General features: G+C 35.9%; 4 protein-coding genes across 6 annotated transcripts; 2 read left to right on the forward strand and 2 right to left on the reverse strand.

The window, feature by feature from the left end:
- Nucleotides 1-493: 493 nt before the first annotated feature.
- On the reverse strand, nt 494-4,808 carry LOC125673629 (uncharacterized). 2 transcript variants are annotated; one of them, XM_048910264.2, is made up of 5 exons: nt 4,705-4,808; nt 3,838-3,949; nt 3,134-3,201; nt 2,793-2,909; nt 494-557 (listed from the first exon to the last, which is right to left on the reverse strand). In XM_048910264.2, the coding sequence occupies exons 1-5, from the start codon at nt 4,705-4,707 to the stop codon at nt 537-539; spliced, it is 321 nt and encodes a 106-aa protein (XP_048766221.1). In that variant the 5' UTR covers nt 4,708-4,808; the 3' UTR covers nt 494-536. The 2 variants fall into 2 exon arrangements, with proteins under 2 accessions (XP_048766221.1, XP_056016263.1); XM_056160288.1 differs by having other exon boundaries at nt 494-2,909; nt 4,705-4,786.
- On the forward strand, nt 4,769-15,333 carry LOC125673615 (acetyl-CoA acetyltransferase, cytosolic-like). The gene is made up of 9 exons (XM_048910242.2): nt 4,769-4,886; nt 9,706-9,840; nt 10,204-10,385; nt 11,106-11,223; nt 12,009-12,158; nt 12,963-13,079; nt 13,373-13,527; nt 14,056-14,166; nt 14,728-15,333. Exons 1-9 carry the CDS (start codon nt 4,847-4,849, stop codon nt 14,896-14,898), a joined length of 1,179 nt encoding a protein of 392 aa, XP_048766199.1. The 5' UTR covers nt 4,769-4,846; the 3' UTR covers nt 14,899-15,333.
- Nucleotides 15,328-24,140, reverse strand: LOC125673620 (uncharacterized). Of its 2 annotated transcripts, XM_048910251.2 has the most exons (5): nt 23,751-23,903; nt 23,610-23,671; nt 22,852-22,986; nt 15,901-16,068; nt 15,328-15,784 (listed from the first exon to the last, which is right to left on the reverse strand). In XM_048910251.2, exons 1-5 carry the CDS (start codon nt 23,828-23,830, stop codon nt 15,399-15,401), a joined length of 831 nt encoding a protein of 276 aa, XP_048766208.2. In that variant the 5' UTR covers nt 23,831-23,903; the 3' UTR covers nt 15,328-15,398. The 2 variants fall into 2 exon arrangements, with proteins under 2 accessions (XP_048766208.2, XP_048766207.2); XM_048910250.2 differs by lacking the exons at nt 15,328-15,784; nt 15,901-16,068 and adding an exon at nt 20,354-21,843 and having other exon boundaries at nt 23,751-24,140.
- Nucleotides 18,239-19,725, forward strand: LOC125673627 (complement C1q-like protein 4). Its single transcript, XM_056160286.1, has 3 exons — nt 18,239-18,296; nt 18,435-18,597; nt 19,022-19,725. The coding sequence occupies exons 2-3, from the start codon at nt 18,453-18,455 to the stop codon at nt 19,414-19,416; spliced, it is 540 nt and encodes a 179-aa protein (XP_056016261.1). The 5' UTR covers nt 18,239-18,296; nt 18,435-18,452; the 3' UTR covers nt 19,417-19,725.
- Nucleotides 24,141-24,990: the final 850 nt, after the last annotated feature.

The raw sequence follows: 24,990 nt of genomic DNA on the forward strand, positions 1-24,990 counted from the left end.
GACAATATGACCTTTCTTTTGATTTCAAAATTGTTTACCTTGTAATCTTTACCTTGAGGTTTGACTTTTTGCAAAAATTTGGCCTTGGCCATCTTTCAACACTGGGGCTTTCACATGTATTCCTTAACACTAGGGCTTTCACATGTATTCATTGTGACAAAACCTTTCTTTTCATACCAAAATATTGGACCTCGTGATGTTAAAGAGTCTGACCATACTGGTGTGATCAGTGTTTCACAAACACACTTTTTTAAAAAAATTTACCATACATGTAGCTAAGTTTAATCCCAGTGCCAGTGGTACCTCTGGATGGATCATATTCATGTGTGTACAGAGTTTGCAGTCTTACCACTTCATGCAGCAAAAATGCTCCCCCCCCCTCCCCCAAACTTTGCAGCCTATCCTGATTGAACATTGAAGGCATTGATTTAGTCCATCCTAAATCTCCTTAGCATTACACCTTAATCAATTCTATAAACATTGGAACTAGACATGAGTTTTCCCTCTTTATTTACAGCACAGAATACTTTAACAGCTTAGAACATGATCATCTGTCCCTGTAAAAGAAAGAAAAACACAGCGTGAGATATTAAAGTTCAACACATATATAGGGTCATTCAAATCAAAACACAGCGTGAGATATTAAAGTTCAACACACATATAGGGTCATTCAAATCAAAACACAGCGCGAGATACGCAGTGCGAGATATGAAAGTTCAACATATCTATAGGGCCATTTAGATCCATCAAATACATGCCCATAAAATTTAAGGTGTCAACACCAGCCGCAACACAGGACCTCGGTTTTGAAGGCCATATCCAAAAGATCCTCGATTTTCAATACTAAATGCTGATCGTTGGGAGAAAGAGCTGCCACTAACTATGTTAACGTCTTCAGTTAGACGTGGAAATGGCACGAGCAGGGCTCGCGCGAACTCACAACCTCCCAGTTACGAAGAGAACACTATCCACTGAACTACCACGACCGGCTTATTATGTACAGAAGAAGCGCTAAACCAGGATAACATCAAAATTCAGTTCAGCACCAAATTCTGAATATGCTAATAAACGTACACATACAGGACCTTGAAGTACCACAACTCATTTTTAACGTATTATTAAAGAAACACTGCCTGTTTTGAGTAATGGACATCTATTTAAAACAGACTTCAAACAGGTTCTTTTAACAACTTACAAGTCCCTTTCATAAATCCAGGACTATGATGCCATTGTTGTTGTTATCATTTCAAATCACTTTTGCTTGACTATTACTTGTGGATGAAATTTGAGCAAGACTGAGATTGAAAAAATTACAAATATTTGTTTGCTTGTAGGTTGTTTTCCTTCGTAATTGAGAATTGATCACATAGACTTCACTAGCTCAGTGGCACAAATTTTACTCCTATGCAACCCACTGTGTAACCGAAACCGTGCAGATCCAGACAGGGCTGCACATCTGAAAATCTTTCAAACTATGGAGCAATCATAATTTAGTTGTCCATATAAAGGCTGAAACGATATGCAATTTTCACAATATGATACGTATTGCAATCCTTATGTCACTATTCAATATTTTCAATACGAAACATTTTACAGAAGAAACCAATAATAACTTCGAAGAAAAATATAATTACGAAGATTCAGTCACAATTTTAAATGCAAAATGTTTCCAAACCACTCCAAAGCAAGATGACAGTTGGCTACGTAGTTAAAACTGATTAAGTTCATTATAATTTTTGTAAGATTCGAGGCCAACAACAGTCTGACCGTTATCGAAGACCATTTCGATTCCCTCATGCATATAAAAATAACAAGTGCAGGTCACAGGGATGTGATCGAATTCCTCGGAAATCGGAGGAAAACTGGTCAAAAGGGAAGGAAAACACCTCACCCTACCTGGAAAAATATCATTTTCTGTCATTTTCGATCAAACCCAGGGCGATTCAATTTTTAAAAAAAATAAAGCGAATCAGGGAATTTCCTCTGAAAAGAGGAAAAATCACACCCCTGCGTTCAAGCTCGATGTAATTTACTGATCCAAATTTTAAAAAAAAATGTATCAAACCGAATAATGAGGCAATAAATCAAACATTGAATCAAGCACCAGGGATCGACATTAACGGTTGTTCGATTGCTCGAGGCAAGTGAAAACCCAGTTCAGACAAGTGAAACTCAATACACGCTTGCCCAATGGGGCAAGTGATTTTTTTCAGTAGGAAATGTGATTATTATAATAATTGTGTTAAGCTTGATGAATATCAAATATTTATAGAAAGTAAAGTCAAACTCCATATATTGTTGTTTTCTTTACCAAATTGTCAGATTATAGTAAAGGCCCATTCTAGTAGATCGTACCAATTGACAGAGAGAGATAATGAGAGTTACTGGTTGACAGGCTTAATTAGAGTCCAAAATATTTCGGACAACTAAGTTTTTCATTCGGACAAGTAAAACTTTGAGTTTACTTGCTCAAAGGGCAAGTAGGAAGAAAAGTTTATGTCTACCCCTGAGCATTTCTATTGAATAGTATCGATATTTTGGTGAATCGTTTCAGCCCTAGTCCATATTGCATTTTTATTTTAAAGTGTACTTCAGAACTTCCCTAAGACATCTAACTGTCAGGAACCCCATCAGGTATATTTCATTAATCCATTATGGCTTCACTCAGGGCCCACATTAAGCCCAAGACAGCCTTTGGCCTCCCTATACAGTATTTCATGCCACAACTGTTAAATATCATATCCTGAATCCGACCCTATGAATATGTAAATAGATGCAGCCATTTTTCTTACCTTTCTCTTCTTCTCTCCTCCCAACTCGAAGTGTTTGCATCGTTTGATGGCCAGCTGTTTCCTGTATTTACAATCTGTGCATTCTAATCTTAGTACGATTTTTCTCGTAATTTTCGCCTGAAACATAGGAAAAAAGTCAATGATACAGAGATCCAATGAGCAGTATGTCCTGTAATCCATGATCTTTTCTAAATACACGTTCAAAAGCTTTTGGAATTACTGTAAACTATAACAATTTAAAACTACACTTTACAAAAAGCTAGCGTTTAATGCATATAACAAAGCTGACACATTCTAATTTCTACGTTACTCATCATAATTGCAATACCTATATTACTAACCTTTTTACGGAAGATGACCTTTGTTTGACCTCCAAAACCACTCTGTTTTCTGTCATATCTTCTTTTTCCTGAAAACATAAACAAGCTCATCATTGTCTACTTATATTTCAAACTGATCTGACAGAAAATTTGTCTAAACATTGACTGAACAGGTATTTAGCTGTCATTGTCCAAAGCCAAATTAAATGAGGGAATGTTATCAACGACCTATGCTCCTCATGGGGCAAATTGGAAGAAATGTAAATCCCCTATCCTCGGGTACGAAGTCCTTAGACACACTAAAATCTACAGAATCTTCATCAAGGTGTCACCGAAATCTGATGTTTTTGGAATACACTTTTGTGAAACACGAACTTTATTCCTATTTCAGGTGAGGAGCAAATCACTTAAATGTACAGTTAAAACTTGAGCTCAATGGGACCGAGAAAAAACTAGAGATATCTGACGATTCGAGATATTGACATGTATGTAAAACTTAAAAGAATAAATGGCTGGGACTTCTGGTTTCCTTTAACATATCCATGGTATTTGAGATATCTGTATTTGGGAAATCAAAGTTATAACTAAAACATCATAACTTCAACTGCATATAAACATTTTTCTCCATATGCTCCAATTTCAAGTAAAGAGGTACCTATTTCACATAGAGAATCTAGCAAAATAGAGCCCTGCCACTTTTTAAAAAAAAGAAATGTATTACGCACCCTGAGCAAAGAGGGAGGCTTTTCCGGTCTTGTACTGGGTGACTTTGTGAAGGGTGTGCTTTTTGCAATTTTTCCCCTTGCAGAAGGTCTTTCTTGATTTTGGTACGTTGACCTACAAAATAACATGAAATATTGTTAAATGCATTAAAAATAGCATTAGTTAACACAAAAGATATCAAAGTATTAGTAACTATTTAGTCTGTGTGACGACTATCTATAATCATATATCTTTATACATATAACCATGATAACGATATTGTTAAGTACACGGAATGAATAACATGATTATGCCTTTCACTGTTAGACAAAATGGTTTTGATCATGTAATTGTTGGTATCTATTGGTGCTGTCCAAGTAGAATAACCAATCTTTGATAGCAACATCCAAAGCATGGTTACAACTCCCACGGGTCACAGCTGACCATGATGTGCATTTAAATGTAATATGCAAAGATGTTCAACATCGCTTCGCTGTACAGTGAGATGTGTATATAAAAATTATGATCTTTTAAATGTAAACTGAACAATAACATTCACACACAGCGAAGAATTAGCATGTGATGATCAATTTCAGTGTTACACACCACAAAATAGTCGCTCTAAGCTATTTCTTCGTTTTCTATTTAACCCAAATTCACGTTCTTATCACTACAAATACTTTGATATTTAAGAATTATCTCCTGGAGCATCCCCCTTTTCTTATTACCAAATCTTAAAATACATGGCAAATATTTGATACTTAATATGTAATATGAATATAATAAACTCTTATTGTTGTGTTTAATTAATTCTGTAGTTATCTAAGTATCATAATTGAACGGGATGGCCTTAGATTCGTGGACAACTAGCAAAAATCTCGTGTATTTACCATTTCGACAGATTTGAAAGGAAGTTAAATTTTGCGCATGCGCTGAAAGTCTCGCTCTCCAGAGTGCTAAAAATCATCATTGCGAAAACGTAGCAAATGAGAGCGTCTTTCCTACGTGGATGTCAAAGTGAAAGTAGTCGGAATGGAAGTTGTAATCGTTGCTGCGGCCAGAACACCTGTTGGTAGGCAGTTTTACATGAACTCCCGTCGCTTTTTTCATTGAGAATAATACAAAAGAATATTAGAAGATCTTGCATATTAGGAAAATAACCAATGTCATCACCAGTTTCAGACTTTGAATGGCATGGCCAATTGCTGTAACATGTTGTTTAGACTTACATGTATTCTGTTTTATTTTAGTAAGGTATACAGTTTGACACAATCGGAACTCCTCGAATGTCTCGCGCACTCGACATAGATCTCGGATGTAATACGGTGGCATCCATGAGTGAATTTGATGCATTGCCAGCGCACTCGACATAGATCTCGGATGTAATACGGTGGCATCCATGAGTGAATTTGATGCATTGCCGAGGAGTTCCGATTGCAGTTTGACAGTTTCTGAAACATCATCTCAAGTCTCATCGTGATCGGTAGTGGTTGCATGTGAGAGGGTATTGTCACTAGAGTTCAAACATCTACCGGACAAGTTCGTGTCATTTTTCTAAATTTATCGGACAAATAGTAAATTTATCGGAGTTAGATAAATAGAATAAATAATTGATTTTTAGATTGTACGGAGAGATGTAGATGTATATCAGTAAGAAGAGATTGTTTGAACTTTAATTCTAGGGCTGGGACGATTCAGGGTTTGCTCGGTTCGGTTTCGATTCAGAACAGCACGGTTCGGTTATTTTCGATTCGGTTCATGTTAGGTCCAATTTATCTAATGACAGCACAAAAATGAACAATTTAAATGAGTAGTATATTTTATTTTATTTAGGTTATATAACTATATGTCGTCATTTGTAAACATCATTATCTATTTATAATGGCATTTTATAACTTTGATAGAAAAAAGAAAACACTGACAGTCTATCAAGATTTGTTATATTAATGTGCTGCATAAGTTTTGGATTATTAAACAAATCTATAGTGAATATAAAATGTATATGATATTGTTTTCATTGATATGTAAAAATTCAACAATTCTATCAATTGAGAGTCTTTGAAAATCTCTCCTTTATTGATTTACTTCTCTCATATTAACTGTCAAATCTTTGTCATTACCTACGATGTTGATTTCACTCCACCACTGACAGAAATGCTATTTGTCATGTAAAGATAACTGCAATGATCTTACGGACCATATTCTGTTGGTATCTGAGTGGGGAAAATGCTAACTCTCAACACAGTAGTGATTTAAATCTCTGTTGCATGAAAAACCACATGTTCTGCACATCACTCGGACACCATATTTGTTGTTTTGGACAGCCCTATTTAATTCATATTTCATGCAAGTTATTTTTCAATATCTCATTCCTGTGGGTATCCAGGTTGGAATAAGTCCTCGGTATCACTTGGCTTGCTTGTCTTAAGAGGTGACTATAGATGGGACGGTCCTTCGGATGAGACCACAAAAACCGAAGACCTGTGTCACAGCAGGTGTGACACGATAAAGATCACAATTATAGTGAAATGTGTAACTCAGTTAAAACAATCCCAGACTTTCTCCTTCAGATCTGGGTGCTTTCATGTGAGACAGGCTGATAGTTTTTCTGAGAATTTAAAACTGTGTTGATATACCAGTTGTTTGAAAATAAAATAGGTGTTGAATTTTGTCACACTGGGGATGGTTAGGCACTAATCTGAATTTTAAGCACTGTTTTTGTTTTGAACTTATTTTATTGATCAAATCAAAAGGATTGGGAACAAGTTCTAACAATTTTCAAGTCCCTCTCCTAAAGCACTGCTTTAGTTGAAAGTAGACAAATCTGTGTACTTTGGTGGATGACTATGTAAATGTATTGATAAATGTTGAGGAAGAATTGTTTTACAAGTTGTGAATAGGAATTTTTCTGAAGCGTTTGCATATTATTAATACTAGTAAGAATACAGAATACAGCAGAATTTAATACTGGAGTGCAACCTTATAAAGTGATGACATTACACTATCTGTAGATTTGGTACACACAATTCTTATAACTTATAACTTGTCTATGTTCTTTATTAGTCATGTCCATAATTTTGTGGGCTGCCCAAAACATTTGCTCAATCAAACAACCAATCTGGCTTGACAACCCCAAACCACATTAAATTAATATCTACATTACATTAAAATTGGAAATTTAGTGTGACATGTATATTTAAAGATTTGCAGTTATGTGATATGGTATGACTTGGATTTTCATTTTCTCAATAAATGTGAGTAAAATTAAAGTCTTTTCATATATTTCAGCATGTCACATATCAGGCACCAGGTGTCTAACAAATATAGTACAGGTGACTCTCGATGGCTCAAACTTCGATCTCTCGAAGTTCTCGATCTCTTGTAGTGAAATCATGGTCCCGATTTTTCTCTCTATATAACAAAGCAAATTTACAATCGATCTCTCGAAGTTCTCGATCTCTCAAAGTGAAGTTGGGTCCCGTAAAAATTATGGATTTTGTTGAATGCTGGAGGGATAATTAGGTGTTTACATAGTTGAAACATCGCCGGTGCTTCTTTGTGGAGGTGACACCCTTGAGTATATCATTGGTCCATTTACACCTTGCAATGGGGTTTTGAGTCGTGATGATTAAAATTATATATAATCCGACTATGAATAAAATCTATAACTTGTTTTGACGTGACAACGAGAGAGTAAGTTTTATAACATGATTTAGAGATCTACAGACTGTTAAATTTCTTGAGTTTGTTCTTTGTGTAAAGTTTCTCTAAAACATCGTTTTACTCATTTGTTAGAATTTGTGTTTTGGATAAAGTGACATAACATTATGCACTGTTTAGTTTGCGATAGTAAAGCGTCATCGGAACTTGGTTTTGTATGCCTATCTAAGCATGATTAAAGAACAAATAAATACATAAACTTTGAAATGGTTTTATAAATGCAAAATAAGGTTTTTTATTTTGATATCGAAGTACCTGACGAATATGAAGGAAAACATATCAAAACGATATCATATGATCTTGTTGGTATACATTTCCGGTTACTGTAAAATCTGAACCATACCGGCGGACCTTCAATTTCCGAATTTCGAACTCTCGATTTCTCGAAGTTTTATCAAGGTCCCTTGAACTTTGAGTTATCGAGAGTCACCTGTACCTATAGCTGCAGTTCTGTACTTTCCCTGACATTTTAATATATACGACTGTAGTTTGTCTCTATTGCAGTCACACACAATGTTATTTTGTACACTGTTCTTTGAAATCTTACTGCTATTGCAGTAATTGTACAAAATGTATACAAAGGTCTATCACACATTGGCAAAAGACCCCTAGGCAAATTTTAGAGGTGGTCTGATAATACTGAAGTCAGTAAAGAAGAAGTGGTATCAATTTTCCACTTTACCAATTTAAAACAGAAATTCTCAAAGAATCTGGAAAGAAAAAGAAGGTTAATGTCTTTAGTCCCATCAAATAGCAAATCTCAAATTTCACCTAGATAAAGGTATGATTAGAAGACCCCAGGTGACTGAGATTTTGTTATGTAACAGGAAGGGAGGAAATGCCGCAGACGAGACCGGGATTCAAACCTGGCTCCCTGAATCTCTAGTCAGGTGCTCTACCAACTGAGCTATCTGGCCACCAGTGATCAAACCCGGCTGACCGCTACATTGTTCCCTCCTTAAATATCTTCACACTTGAAGACATCAACCTAGATTCCTTTTAGCCCTGGCAGGACTTTCACCAGGTGATTAAATCCAGCTGACTGCTACAGTGAAAGAGGGAAGGAAACTAGTACCTGAAATATTCAAAGGGGCAGTCCCTGGAAACCAAAGCCCTGAAAGTTGTATGTACAAGAGAGTAGATGCATTTCAAGGACAGTGTTTTGACATCACAGGAAAAATCCATGAGAGAGTTATTTATTGAAAATGGGACAGAATAGGTTTTTAACTGGCTGTTCAAATTTTGTTGACCACGATAGGGAAGGGAGTAAAGACTTTGCTGATGGAAACCAAGAGTGTATGTCTTATCGAAATGTAGTACGCAGTTGAGTTAAGGCTTTCCCCATAAAATTTTTAATACCAGTGCTGTACATAAATATACTGGCACTGGCATATTGCACGACGTCACAATGAAATCGCGTAAAAGTTTCTGTCAAATGGGTTATATTAATTCTCTTTGATATTGAAAAAAGTTTCAATTTCTTCTTTATATAGCATACATGCTAAAGTAATATCCATATTATATTGTGATCTTGATATCGCCCCTAATCTACACGTATAGTTACTTTCACAATGGACTCATTTGCATAAACAGGGTTTCCGCACATAAAAATTTCATCATTGGCACGATACCCCGAGGTTTTTAAGTGAAAGATGTTTGATTTATGTGACATGTGAACTTCAGTGCCAAAGGAAAGTTAGGAGAGCAAGTTTTGGCTTCAACAGAAAATATGTTTTTCAGGCTAGATTCAACTTCGTATGTGCAAAAATAGCTGCATCTTGCATATTCAATACAAATATTAGACATGTTACAAGTCACAATAAACTTGCTCTCAGCACTTTTCAAATTAAGAAATTAATATGCTTTGAAGTTATATTAACTTCAACTTGCATTGATATCTGGATATCGTGTTTATACATACACGATACGTTTTTATCTTGTTTGATCACGTGATACAGAGTTGATGTAGAGACTGTCGGTCTGGTGAAAAATGTATAAGAGGTCAATATGCACTTAATGATATATACATATTGTTTTTGTATAAAAGGGTTGTGTTTACAGAATTTGTCACAAATTGATCTGTTTATTAACGCTTTTTTTCCTGACATATTTCTATGGCCCTACTTAACACAACTGCGTAGTATTTTAAAACTTAAGTTTATGTTTTATAGGTTCTTTCAATGGTGGACTGTCCACACTGCCAGCTCATGACCTGGGAACTATCTGTATTAAGGAGGCTCTTACTCGTGCAGCCATCAGTGGAGAGAATGTGTCAGAAGTCATTTTAGGACAAGTACTAACTGCAGGTATAACACTCGCATTCAGTAATGTTTGATGTAGAGGTGATTACAGTCAGCCTGTTTGATGTAGTTGATTAAATTGTGACATATAATTATAAAAGTCGAGTGATCATTCTATAATCAGTTACACAGGTAATGTATTTCTAATCAAAAAACAAAAGGGATCCTGAAATTTAATTCAAATGAAGCCATATTATTGTAATTCAAAATAAGAAGAGTTAAAAGATTTCAGAACAGTGATGTTAAACTTTGAATGTTGAGTTGCACATATGTTGCTCATCAAACTGGAGAGTTGACATGATACTTTGATGGATGATGTATGTTGATTTTGTTGACGATGTGTGTTGATTTTTATTGACCTTTATTCAGGACAAGGTCAGAATCCGGCTAGAAAGGCCAGTGTGAATGGAGGCATCCCTGTTCATGTTCCTGCCTGTGGTGTCAATATGCTGTGTGGGTCCGGACTGAGGGCAGTGGTTCTGGGGTACCAGGCCATCAGGACGGGGGATGCTCACATTGTAGTGGCAGGGGGTCAGGAAAACATGAGTATGGTGAGTATGCCGACAAGAAGTGTGTTTTGTATTTTATGTAATGTTTGCATGTCTCAAGGTAAATTTCAGATGTCCCGTTATCACTGTGTATCTGTCCAGTCATGTTTGTGGGACTTTTTTTTGTTGAAACTTCGTAACATACACATTACAGGGCTTAATTGACCCTTTTTTGTACAGAGCCTAGTACCTATATAACTGGGAAAATGCAGTAATTTATATGTCGTGATTAAATGTGCATATGCTCCAAGTTTTATGTAAATACGTGTTAACAGTATTCTGTAAATAAAATGGGGGGGGGGGGGGGGGGGGGGGGCTTGACCTATGTCATTGTGTTTATTGTACATCGTATTAGATAACTCATTCTCAAGATGATGCAGATACCATAATTACTATGCTTGTGAGTTGATAATTTGGGAAATTTTCAATCTGAATTTGGGAAAAAATAGTAAATTTTTCATTTGGGACTGAATCCTTTTACATATTAAACCCTGCATTATGTACAGTTGCTTGCTCTGAAATACTTAGAGTATCTAAGTATCTAAATTACATAGAACTCCATGTTTACAGTAAAGCATCATTATTTAGTATGATTGCAACCAAGTAATGAAGCATTCATAGTTTACTTGTAAATGTATGTAAATCAACCTATACTTATAAAAATGGTCTTGTTTTAGGCTCCACACTGCATTCACCTGTACTTAAAAACTGGTCTTGTTTTAGGCTCCACACTGCATTCACATGAGGAATGGGGTAAAATTTGGTGACACTTCACTGACAGACACCATGATGAGTGACGGTCTTATTGACACCTTCAACACGTACCACATGGGAATCACTGGTAAGAATTCAATAAAACTTAAAATACCGACATGTACCACATTGAGTAAGAATTTAACGAGATACTGAAATACTGACATACATTGAATACATATGAGTAAGAATTTAATGAAATTCTGAAATACTGACATACACTGTATACATATGAGAGTTATAGGTAATAATTTGATACAAAATACTGACATAAAGTACAATACCATAGGGGTTACAGATAAGATTTAAGAGGAGTAAAATCCCAGCATGTATCTTAGGAGTCACAGGTAAGAATTCTATAAGAAGACAATAAGTATATAAATAAACTAACATGTTAAACACAAATAGGAATTGCAGTGTTTATTGCAGAATTTGTATGCATAAAAAAAAATTAAAATAAAGAGGCGTAATTCTGCACAGGATAAAAAGATTTTGTGTTTTCCATGAATTACCTCCCTTTACACAGTGTTGCTATTGAACACCAGCTTATATCTGTTAGTTAATTAAAAGTTTTTGTTATGTGTTGCTTGTAAATGTTTGTTCTTTTTATTTCATGCCCCTGATATTGAAAATTTAGGACATTTTGTTGGTGTGTTTGTCTGTCTATGTGTATTTATCACTTTATTGTTGTGCAAATTTACTTTGGTCTATCTAAAATAGATATTTCATACTTGGTTAACTGAAAGACTGAATTGACTAATAAAGGTTAAGATCAAGGTAAAGTGTTTCAACAAATCATGTATTTAATAATAAATTGCACTTTTGTGTGAATTTCAATATGAAAGTAGAAATGACGTTGTTTTGTACACTCAGCTGAAAACGTTTCTAAGAAGTACAGCATATCAAGAGAAGAACAAGACCTTTTTGCACTTAGCTCTCAACAGAAGTGTGAGGCAGCACAGAATTCTGGGTATTTTGATGAGGAAATAGTTCCAGTTTCCATAGCAACCAGACAAGGAACAAGTAAGTTGTTATAGAATGCAAAATGGCAGTAGATTATCCAGTTGGATCAGGAAAACAGCTCATCTGTTTGTTTCAGCTATCTAAACAAAAAAGCTTCTTGTGCAACTCATACCATGTAGATTATTGATGCCAACTTAATTTTGAATAGAAAATAACTTCATGTGCAAAGAAACTTCAAACTTTGTGTGTTACAAAATTTTACAATTTATCATAAGTAAAACTAGACATCATTGTGATAGCAAGCATTTCAAAAGAGCCCTTAAACGTGATCTGTAACCTATTCATATGACATGATCTGTAACCTATTCATATGACATGATCTGTAACCTATTCATATGACGTGATCTGTAACCTTTTGATATGACGTGATCTGTAACCTATTCATATGACATGATCTGTAACCTATTCATATGACATGATCTGTAACCTTTTGATATGACGTGATCTGTAATCCATTGATATCACTTGATATGTAACCATTTGATATAACTTGATGTATAAATTTTCACTTCAATAGCTGCAGGGATAGCCAAAACAATTCCGGAAAACTGTCAATGCACAGATGGATGCACAAACACACAGGCTCAGTCTGATTAAAACCACCCCCCCCCTTCTCGTCTCAGTGTCACAAGTCCTGACGAGCGTAAGGGGTGTGAAGTGGTTTTAATCACACTGACACAGGCTGATCACTATACAGCCCCCCGTCTGTAGGCAGGGCCCTTACTATAAAGATTTGGAATATTTTTTATGGCATGTGAAATTTTATTTAATGATTCGCTGAAGCAGTTTCTCTGTTTTCTCCAGAGGTGGTCAATAAGGACGAATTTCCACGGCTTGGTTGTTCCATAGAGGGGCTACAGAAACTCCGACCAGCTTTTGTAAAAGACGGGTCAGGAACAGTGACTGCAGGGAACGCTTCAGGTTTGATTGATTTGTATTTTGGTTTTCAAGACTTTGCACTCTGTGTTTTAGATCCATCAACAGGAAAAAAATATCAGGACTCCAAAAAGATTTTGTGGGAATTTTTATTTTCGCCTTAGATGATGAATTCTTTTCGTAGCTTTTAACTGGTTTTACATACCATGCATTCAGATTTACATTTAAATATGCATGTACTAGTGAATGGTGCCAGTGAATTGCATACTTGATCTGTAACAGAATTTTGTTCATCCTTTAAGTGAGCATTTTAGATGTAACTTTTATGTTGATCTCAGGATTAAATGACGGGGCTGCGGTGTGTGTGTTGATGAGTGCGGACGAAGCAAAATGTAGGTCCTTACAACCACTATGTCGGATAGTGTCCTGGGCACAGGCAGGGGTGGATCCAGCTATTATGGGCATGGGGCCATTGGATGCCACAAGGAAAGCCGTGAGTTCAGACTGACATCTTATGTTGGTGTAATGAATACTTCTTTTGTGTTTTTTGTTTCAGCAAATATCATCCGTATGATAATAAGTTTAGTGTTTACAGTAAAACACAGTTATAGCGAACTTCCGGGGCCAGTGAAAAACAATTTGTAATAATCAAACTTTGTTATATCCAATAAAGGTTTGGTTTTCCCCTCTCAAACGGCAGTAAATATCACTTTGCAATAAGCATGAATTCATTATAAACATGTTTATTATAAGTGTGTTTTACTGTATTTGTTTCAGCTGGAAAGTCTTGATTTTCAGTGTATTTGTCAAATGAATTCTATGAAGACTTTTATAGAGATGTTGAAGCCTGGTTATATCAATACCTAGGCTACCATCTTTGGTGGAGAATTTGAAAAGGGGGGGGGGGAGAGAAACTACATTAATTATCTAGGAATAATTGAAGTACTGGTTTTGGGGGACAGTTGTGGGGGGTACTACATTAATTATCTAGAAATAGCAGAAGTACTGGTTTTGTTTTCAGCTGGAGAAAGCCCAGTGGACAGTGAATGATGTGGATTTGTTTGAGTTGAACGAAGCCTTCGCTGCCCAGTCTGTGGCCGTCGTCAAAGAACTCGGCTGTGATCCTGCTAAGGTAATTCCTGATGGTTTTCTTTAGTGATACTAAGCAAGGGTAGTTGTATACTAATGATGCATCAGTTTTTTTTGTTTTCATTGGAGAAAACTTAAAATACCAAAAATATGCTTTGAAAATATATTCTTTTTTTTACAAAACATTCATGTTGGATGTTTCTTTAATCAAAAAGTCCTACGGATGAGACCGCAAAAACCGAGGTCCCATGTCACAGCAGGTGTGACACGATAAATATCCCTCCCTGCTCAATGACCATAAGCTCCGAGCATAGGCATAAATTTTTCAGCCCTTCACCGGCAATGGTGACGTCTCCATATGAGTGAAATATTCTCGAGAGAGACGTTAAACAATATTCAATCAATCAATCAATCAAAATGTAAACCAGTCAAAATAAATCAAGTTATGCCATTCAACTCCTTATAAAAAAGGGGAAAATAAGACAGAAAGCAGTGTATGGAAGGAGACCTTGTTTTGATGAGATTTAATGTAAATCTTTTCTGTTTGTGTTTGATTGTATGAAATTTACTAGCTCTGTACAACATGAAAATAATTTTTTTCCAGGTGAACATAAACGGAGGTGCGATAGCAATAGGACATCCCATTGGAGCGTCAGGAGCAAGAGTTCTAGTGACATTGTTACACGCCCTGAAACGAACCGGGAAAAAAAGGGGCGTGGCAGCCTTATGTGTGGGAGGGGGAATGGGCATCGCCATGTGTGTGGAGAGAGTTTGATGTGAACAATTGATGCATTTAACTTTTTGACTATAATATACATATCATGACTGAATACTTATAGGGATCTACTGTACTTACACTTTGAGAAGTGACACTAAAAGGTATCATTGTTGTTTCTGTTTCCTTCGTAATGGACACACTGAATCGTATCACAAACTTCGATATTCTTTTTCAAATACACCATAGTGACAACATGAAAAAACATCTTTGATATTTACCTCATTTTCATTCTAACACAATGTATTTCATGTCATGTTAAAGAAATATACCGGAATCCATTTGCACAAAAGTTTTACTAACTTTAATTGACAGCCAACTTTCAATGAATTTTTATATGTATTCAGCATTAACTAGATGTTAACTGTCAGTTAAACTTAACTAACCTTTGTATAAATGGATACAGCACACAAAAAATAAACTAATTAAAAAGTTTGTTGTTTATTTATTTCTGACAACAAACATCAGAGATGTAACATGGTTTGATTTCCTTCAACCATTTAGTGGATTTTCCATCCCGAGAAAGTGGTGTATGTGGCGTAAGCATAGATACTGGAATAGCGAGATGTCACCCAAACTTGGCTGTTCTTGTTCAGCCACATGGTAACAGTTGACCCGCACTGCTCAAAGGTTTTCTGGCATTGTGTTTGGTGGTAAATCGAACCATCTTTCATTAGTGCAGAATTTCCATAGTAGCTGGAGTGCGTGGCAATGCTCCACGAGAAGACGTACAGACCGGTAGAGGGGGCGGTGAAGCGGTAGTTACTGGTGCTGAAGGCATTACCGCGGTTGATTTTGAGGGATCGGAATTGAATCGTTGACCCCGAGCTGTAAGTAGTAGAACTCGATGTTACGGCTGTGAAGGCTACATCATTTCTGTGTGATCCTGTTTTGTTAAGATGATCATTATTCGCCACACTTTACATCTATTCAACTTTTACAAACATCTTCTGTATCAACTTTATAGAATTTAACTAAAAAATTAAATCCAAACATATTTACCGATATCACCGACTTTGGAGGCTAGATCCAGACCATGTTGGAGAGTTTCTGCTTGTTTCATCAAATTTGTCAGCAGACTTTTCCCAGAGACTAAGCTGTTCTGTGTGCAGACACACAGCACAAACATCAACAGCATGAAAGAGAAAATCTGCTTCATAGTACACCCTACTAAAATTAAGTGGAAAAAGAAAATTAAAGTAGTGCAGTCCAGATGAGAATTATGCAAGGGATGATTTATTGATGGAAAGGCAACTTTTTAAAAAAATGAAATTATTCCCAAATGCCATTGAAAGCATTACTAATGTAATTCTGCTTTGTAGCACATGTATTGCCTTTGTGCATGTTAAGTCTTACTTAAAGGGTAGATAACTCTGTACATGTATTTGAGAATAAACACAAGCTCGTCCTTTTTAGCAGTTCATTTATCACACATAGTACTGATTATTTGTTGTCTCTCATAGTATTAATGATATATTTTCTTGATTCATCAACTGATGATTAATTTTATGAAGTACAACTTTGAAAAATAAGATTAATCAATGCAAAATGATTTTTCATACTTTTCCTGTTGTTGCCCAGTACCATAGATTTATGTTTCAAAATGCTTTTCATTTGTAATCAATATATGATTTCAATTAATCTCATAGATACAGTGAATATGTTATCAATTATGAATGCATGATATTTAGATATTAGTGTTATAGGATTTAAAATGTCTCTCCCTCCAACTACACTAGACAATTAGGATAAAGAAAATTTCTTTGCATAGTATTTTCTTTTAAAAAAAAATTTACCATCCCAGGATTTCATTTAAATATTTGCGTATTTTAAAAGTGTGCAGTGCTATTTCACTTTTCCAAAAATCTTAGATAATCTTTCATTACACCATAAGAAATAAAAAATATTTTCTGTCTCACCTATTGTGAAATGCCTATTCCTTTTGGCGACCAACTAACATATTTTAAAGATGCTTTTATATGATTTGAAATATTTTAATGCAAATATGAAAGCATTTTAGTGTTTATTTTGTAATGTTTGCTGTGGGGACCAGTTGTGAGAGTGAACTGAAGCACTTTTAAAAATGCACTGGAAAACATCTGCTACAAGTACAAAAAAAAAAAAAAAAACTTAGAGAGAGATACTTACATAGCAGCAAATTAACAATTGATATTTAAAGCATATAATCAACTGAGAGAGAGAAAGAGAGAGAGAGAGAGAGATGTCATTCTATGATAGTTCATTTGATTTTCTTGTCTGAATTTATGAGAATGTAAGTGGTACACTTATGTGTATAAACATTAGGAAATGAAATTATTATGAATTATTTTTTTATGGATAACCTTCTTATTTTGAATCTTTAGACCACATTTTGCTTCACTGTGTTGTGCCACAAAATTGTCCCATGTCACATATTTTTTAACATAAGGCCCTACTTCTATTTATAGTGCATATTTAGAGATCAGTTTTTCTGAAACTCCATGTGCTGTTAAGTGACCTAGGTGACATGGTATGACATGTTGTGATCCTTTCTGTTTGTTCATTATGGTTGGAAGGTTAACATTTTCAACTTCAGACAATAATGCCAACTTTTGCATTCAGCATACATAGGAGAATAGGGATCTATTCTTGGGGGTTGAAGGTGGGGGCAACACCTAAAAATGCAATCTGTTCAAAACCATTAGTCCTTGACATCTTGCAAAAAAATTAATTGTGTGCATTGTCATCATGAGCAGGAAGGCCTGTTTTAATACTGTGCAAGCGAGGAACCTGCTTTGTGACCTATACTGGCATAAATGTGGGTTTTTAAAAAAAAAATTTAATTAATTTTTTGCGTTTACATTTTACTGCTTTTTGAATTCCCAGCTGTTATAATGATTGTACTAAATTTAATCTTCTACATATTGCTCACATTCATGAAGAAATGGCTATATCATTTCAATTGGTAAAGAAACATTGGAAATGATATGTCTTTTTTAATATCTGAGCCACATATTGGTTGAATTCCTGAACAAAGACTCATATGGACATTGGAGTTTGAAAGATGCACGTGTACCATGACACATGTGCCAAAACTGTAATTTTAACTTGTGCGAAGCTCGGGTGACCGTCAAGACCCACAGGCCTCTTAGATCTTCCCTCCTGTCGCATTTCTGAAGTTTGGAAATAAAAAAAAAATTGTTGATCGAGCCTTTCCACCATCCAGTTTTTATTTCATTTTAAATCGTCTGCGTTAGATTTATGCTTAGTTGAAGTACCATTGAATAGTTTCAGCTCTGCCAAATTACTCTCTAAATAATCACACATGTTAACTACAATTAACTATAAAACCTACGATATATAAGCTTTGTTAATATTGTATACCAGTGTGTGTCAGGTATTTGAAATTTAGCATACAGGTAAAATATTATTTGTCTGTTGTAGGTTTAACGCTGGAGAGAGAGAGAGAGAGAGAGAGAGAGAGAGAACATAATCACTATCAAATTTTACATAACAGCTAATTAATATTGGTATTAAAAGCTTCATTTCCGATTCAGGGATAAATCGAGGACAATATGAGACGCATATTCCTGTTTCTGTGGGTCTGTTTGTTGGTCTCCAACAAGAGGGCGGAAGGGGGAAGCATGATGGCCCACTTGATGCGACAAGCTGGGACTTTGAAACATGGGTTGAAACTGGCAATGAAAATCGGCGATATCGGTACTTTGCTAATTAATTCTTCTCAAGTGATTAATTCATAAAAGTCGATTAGATTTGCTGCATTCGTTGGGAATATATATAGTTTCTCATAATCTGTCCATTTTAGAAATAAAAACAGAATCAACTCAATGTTTGTACAATGTAATTTAATGCGAACGTTTGGTGTAGGTAGAATAAATTTTAAAAAAAATAGTCAAAATATCTGGCATGATAGCACTAGCTAATTTTGAAATGTAACTTTATTTTACATGATAATTACCATTTTGTCTACTATTGCATATAGGGTTATTTAATGAGGAATAATTTAAGTTATGGAGCAGATTTTTATTTCGTCGTCGTTTTGTTCATTATTTTCTTAGAGCACTGAACACACAATTCAATATAATCGATTTTCTGTTTGCTTGTTCTTTGCACGCTTCACTAGGTACGCACAAAAATGACGTGGCGTTTACTGCAGTGACGTCAAGCGCGACAAACTATAGAAGCAGCCGAACGATCGCCTTCAACAAGATGTTGTTAAACCACGGGAACGCTTTCAGCACCAGTAACTACCGATTCACGGCCCCATCGGAGGGCCTCTATGTCTTCTCCTGGTCACTGGCATTAGTCAAGGGCAGAAGCTATAATGGGAATGTGAACTTGATGAAGGACGGGAGCGTTTACCACAGCACCCAGTGTTCCAATACCCACCAACAATGTGGCAACACTGCCGCCGTGTCGCTGGGGAAGAACAACCGTGTCTGGATTCAGACAAGGAGTAACAACGTGTACGTGTACGGAACGTTCTCCTCTTTCTCTGGATGGAAGGTTCATTGGTAGTTCACTACGACCACAGCTAAATAGTCTCTACTTTGTTCAACGACAATGGTGTGGTTCCTTTTCCGGCTTTTGATTTATAACTGCAGTGGGAATATAAATTTATACTAAACTTCACTTCTTAATCGAAATAAAGAATAAAGTTTGTACAGGTAACAGACTGAGATCGTAGTCCTTATTGATGGTTCTGACTCGTCACCTCTCCTCCTTAATCTATTCCTAACCCCGACACATGAATGGACCGCTCACGAGAACCTCTTGTGTGTCTGTGTATTTATATTCTTTATGGTAATAATGAAGCTGATCACTGTTCGTTATTTTCACTTGTTCATTACTACGTTGAGTCGACTTTTTTCAGCTCTTCAGCTACAGAAGAGGGAAAAGTTTAAAATCTTGGATGCTTGCTATGTGTATACTATCAGACCCGCTGTGACCAAACGTTATTAGGATACAGCCATGCCTAACATAGGTTACTGACAAAAAAGATGATGTTATAAGGGTTTCAACAGTCTTGTTTAAAGTCAGCTTTTTGCAAATTCTTTGGTCTTTATACATGCAATGATGTAGTTTGCCAATACAACTTATCATTGGATCAAATGCGATCTGATGTGTTTATACTGATTGGCACACTGATTTAGACTACGGATTACTCCGTTTACCTGATCAAGATATAGGGTTCAAGGCGGATGTGAACGATCGGCAGGGAATGCCTACTCCTCATATGCACCTGATCCCACCTCTGGTATATCCAGGGGTCCGTATTTGCCCAACACCTTATAGGAGTTATGAAATTGACCACTATTCGTTATCTTCACCTTTTCATAAGCTGCCATAACATTCCGACCCTCATCAGCATGTCAAAATGTAAAGATGCATGATTGCAGCTAGTTTTTACATTGGAGATGAAATATCTTTTTATCTTCAATTGAGATCCGTACTATTATGAGTATGTATATTCATTTGAATAAATTTAGAATTTTTAATGATAGCCATTTCCTCGTGAATGTGTTGTGGATGTAAAAAATGCGCACTATGATACGTCTATGTTTCAATGAATGAACACTCCGACCAGAAATAAAAGCAGAATGTAAATATAAATTTGAAAATGTATGAGGATATAAATTGTTACGCTCCACACCGGCATGGTTTTCATGAAGCGCAAAGTACGCCGCCGATGTGAGGTGTCGCAGTCCATACCTTATGTATTTCATAAATGAAATTTACTCTATAAATGATGGTATACATGTATTACATCTGTAATGCCATTCGTCAACTTAACGTGGTGACAAATATTCTATTTCTAAACAATATCTCATTCTTCATAAAAGATTAATGTAGTTATGTTTTCAGTGCTTTTCGTTCACTGATTGATCTGTATAGCATACTGAATGGTTTTTCTGTCTTTGCAAAACAACTAGGGGTTTAATCTTCTTTTGGTATCAAATATTCATGTTGGGAACACACTAAAGAAATGAATTCCATTTTATTTATTTGTATTCATACGCACATTGTTTAGAACTGCAACGCATTTACGAGGAAATGGTTATGAGTACAATTTGTAGAGACATCAAAAACAAAAACATTGAAATGTAGATATATATACAAATATTCTAGCGAATCACAAACATGTATTAACGTTGGGTTAATACATAAAGGATCTAATTAATTAGAAGACAATTATAAGAAAACGGTGGATGTTGTAATACTAGTCGTCTACATTTACGTAGTCAAATTCTCTGCCATCGGGGCTGTATCTTGCACCGGTTGGGTCTTCATTGTCCACACTGTTTCCGTCTTCATTTTCATACGCATCTACGTCACTGTCCAAAATTTCCACGTACACGTGCTGTTGTGGTTCGCAGTTCGACTTCAGCGAGTCTTGATCTAGTCGATTAACGCTCACGTTTGGAGGCGGTTCTTGTACGCTTGTGGTGGCCTCCACAAAAGGATCGTCGTTTTCAACTTGGGGAAAGTTATGCGTTTCCTCGTAAGATGTGTTGCGCTCAAACACGGGGTACAGATATGTTGTATCGGTGTTTAGTCTGCTTCGTCGTGATTCACTTAACACGGGCTCTTGCTCGCCAATCTCAAAGTCGAGGGTTTTATACTGGACGAGCTGATCTATGATATTCTTATCTTGTAAATTTGTCATGTTTGCTCTTTGACGAAAACACTTTTGGTAAACGTAAGTGACGGCAAACATCCCAAAAAATAGGACGAACAATCCGATCAAGATTATTCCTACGTAAATCATGTCTGTAGTGGTAACCGGGGCAACGCTTGATTCATTGGTTGAATAGACGCTAGTTACGTTTGACAGCTTCACCCTAGTTACGTTCAATTCTGTTCCCAGTGAGGCATGGTTTGTTGAGTGATATAAAACATTTGAACTTGAAGTCAATATCCAGTCATGTTGTAAAGGACTTGATTCTAAAAACAACATTGAACAGTCTAAGGCATACAACATCGTCATAATGGCGAACTTCCTTTCGAAAAATATGAATGGAAACATAAATATCAGCAAATTTTGTCTATTCCCTTAAGTTTAATTACATAGCTAACTAGCTCAGTCGGTTAGTGAGTTGACTGCTAATCTGCCGATCGCGGGTGCAAGCACAGGCACCTGAAGTATGGATATTACTACCCCCCCCCCCCTTTTTCATAATTTTTTTTTTTGGTGGCAATAATTTCTCTGAAATGTATGAATTCCCAGTCTATCTCATCCCTCTTTCGATTCATGTAATCGTTTCACGCTTTTTGTAAGCTTTAAAGATTGACCTTCTACCGGTATAATAAAATGAAAAAGCGTGAAACGATTACATGAATCGAAAGAGGGATGAGATAGACTGGGAATTCATACATTTCAGAGAAATTATTGCCACCAAAAAAAAATTATGAAAAAGGGGGGGGGGGTTAGTAATATCCATACTTCAGGTGCCTGTGGGTGCAAGTCCACCAGGGGTTTTAATTTTTTCGGATGACTAGTAAATTTCGACTTTACTCCAAATATCTAAAATCTCTGATTATTTTCCGTATTTACATGTAGATTCAATAGGAATTTGATTAATAGACTTTAAATTCTAAATCTCCCTGAGTGTTTGTTTTCGATATTTCCCTTGCAATACCAACAAATGTTGTAAATGAATCATCATCAGAAAATTACCTCATCACCATTTCTACATCATTTAACTAAATAAGATGTGTGCCGTCAATGAAAAATATCAGAAATTTGTTAATTTATTACTCTATTCAAAAAATTTACAGGCAAGTCTTTCATGAAGTTCTATGGGATCTTGCTACTTCGATGTGCCCGAGCTTGTTACATATTTATCCGCGCATTGTTCACAGCTGCATCGCATTCATGAGGAAATGGCTATCATTACAATTTGTAAAGATCTCGAAGGCAAAAACATTGAAGAGCTAATATTTTGTACTCACGTTTGAATTTGATACATCCATGGGAATGATGACAAAGCTGAATTTCACATGTGCAGTCATTTTGGCAATCATTTCCATAACTCGGATAAAGACACTGCTTAGAACAGTTGAAACCAAAGTACCCTGTCGGACATTCTGAAATATAAAGGTATTGATTGATTGATACCTTTTTATGTCCCGTCGATATTTTTTTTACTCATATTGAGACGTCACCAGCACAGGGGCTAAGCCCGTTTGGGCCCATACTCTGTGATACCATAAATATAGATATATATTTATGGTATTACAGAGTTCCGACCCAAATGGGCTTAGCCCCTGTGGTCACCAGCTGTAGGTGAAGTACCACGAATTTCGACCTATGCTTTAAGTGCTCAGAGCCGTAACAGTGGGGATTCCTTAACGTGCCAACGCCTGCCGCGACACGGGACCTCCGTTTGTAAGGTCATATCCGAAAGACCCGTGATTCTTATCTCGTTTGGCGAAAGAGCAATCAGTGGCGTAGCTTCCATTGAGGCAACCGAGGCAGCTGCCTCGGTAAAAAAAAAAAAAAAAAAACACCTTTTACGTTGTGAAAATGCCTCGGTAATATTCGAACCCAAGCTACGCCTATGCCAATCAACACTTATGTTTGACGCGGCTGTGGCACGAGCAGCGCTCGAACTCACAACCTCCCAGTTACTAAGAATTGGTTAAAAAAAAAAGAAGAAAAAAAAAGAAAAACACTTTGATTCACATTGCGTATAGGAATGATTGGTTACCTTCACAATTATTTGAGGCCTCGTTGAACCAAGATCCAGCGCAGCAAACCAAACCATTAGACCTTGAAAAAGAAATCGAGTAAATATTTCCTGGTCATTGCTTATAAGAAATTCAGGGAACAGTACATGTACAAAATATACCCTCGACAAGTCCGTCCTGTGAGTAATCTACTCCCGACAGGAGTGAAGCAAACGATGGGCAATATCAGGTGTATCATCATTTCACAATGAAACAAAACTACGAATTTGGTGACGTAAAGGTCACAAGCGTCTCATTTCCGTTACATTGAGAGATTAATTCCTGGTATGTCTAATCAAGCTCAACTCTAATTATATATATCTATTGACAAAACCAAATAGTCTTTAGTATCTAGATGTAAATGACTTCCCAAAAAAATCAACAATATATTCATGAAATCGAAAAGAACATTAAAAAAAAGTATTCCTGAAATATGTAAGACTTTTCCACCATCATCAAATATCCAACGCCAGAAACTGTAACAATTATAACTGTCATGCACAGGCACTCGACGTTTTAAATATCTATAATAAAAAAAAAAATTGTCTTTCTGTAAACATGATATTGTTTACAGAAAGACAATTTTTATTATTATAGATATTTAAAACGTCGAGTGCCTGTGTTCTCATGCTCAATGACTAGAGGGCGGGATTGATAATTCCAAGCCCTATGGTTTATTTTCCTATCTCCCTCTATTACCATTATGTTATATGGTACATGTCACTAATTGTTAACTGTTATAATTGCATAGTGCTGTAGATATGTCATGTTTCAAATTGTTATGAGAGAGAGAGAGAGAGAGAGAGCTGAGAGAGACGCGGTTTGCGTAAAAAGTTTGAAGTTTAAATAACCAACAATGTCGTGGCCTTTTCAGTGCTTTTACATCGACGTTAGAGAAGAGCATGTCGACCGAGCACGTAGTTATTATTTTTTTTATACCTCGCCAGTCGCATTTAAATAATGGTGAATTCCCTCCAGATTATTTACATTGAACAAACGTCGCTCATGCACTGTAAAATTGTGAGATGAATATCCTCGGCAATTAAAATTTCGTCCTGATTTCATTTTTCAAATGTATGCGTGAAATTGATTGGAATTCTAATGACGTACATTATCAATATCATAGTTTGATTGCTCTGCAAAATTTTATGTCACTTTTAGGAAAATTATTAACATTTTGGTAAGGTGTGTGTAACATTTTCGTACCTGTCTACATGCAATATTTACGTAAATATCAGAATACCCCAACTAATACATTTGATAATCAAAATAAGTTGTAGCTTTTGTATACTACTGGTAAAGTGATTTTTATTCATTTAAAATAGCCCAAATGCTACCGTAAGGATATATACTTATTGACAC

Source organism: Ostrea edulis, chromosome 3, assembly GCF_947568905.1.
Source record: "Ostrea edulis chromosome 3, xbOstEdul1.1, whole genome shotgun sequence".
Taxonomy (NCBI): domain Eukaryota; kingdom Metazoa; phylum Mollusca; class Bivalvia; order Ostreida; family Ostreidae; genus Ostrea; species Ostrea edulis.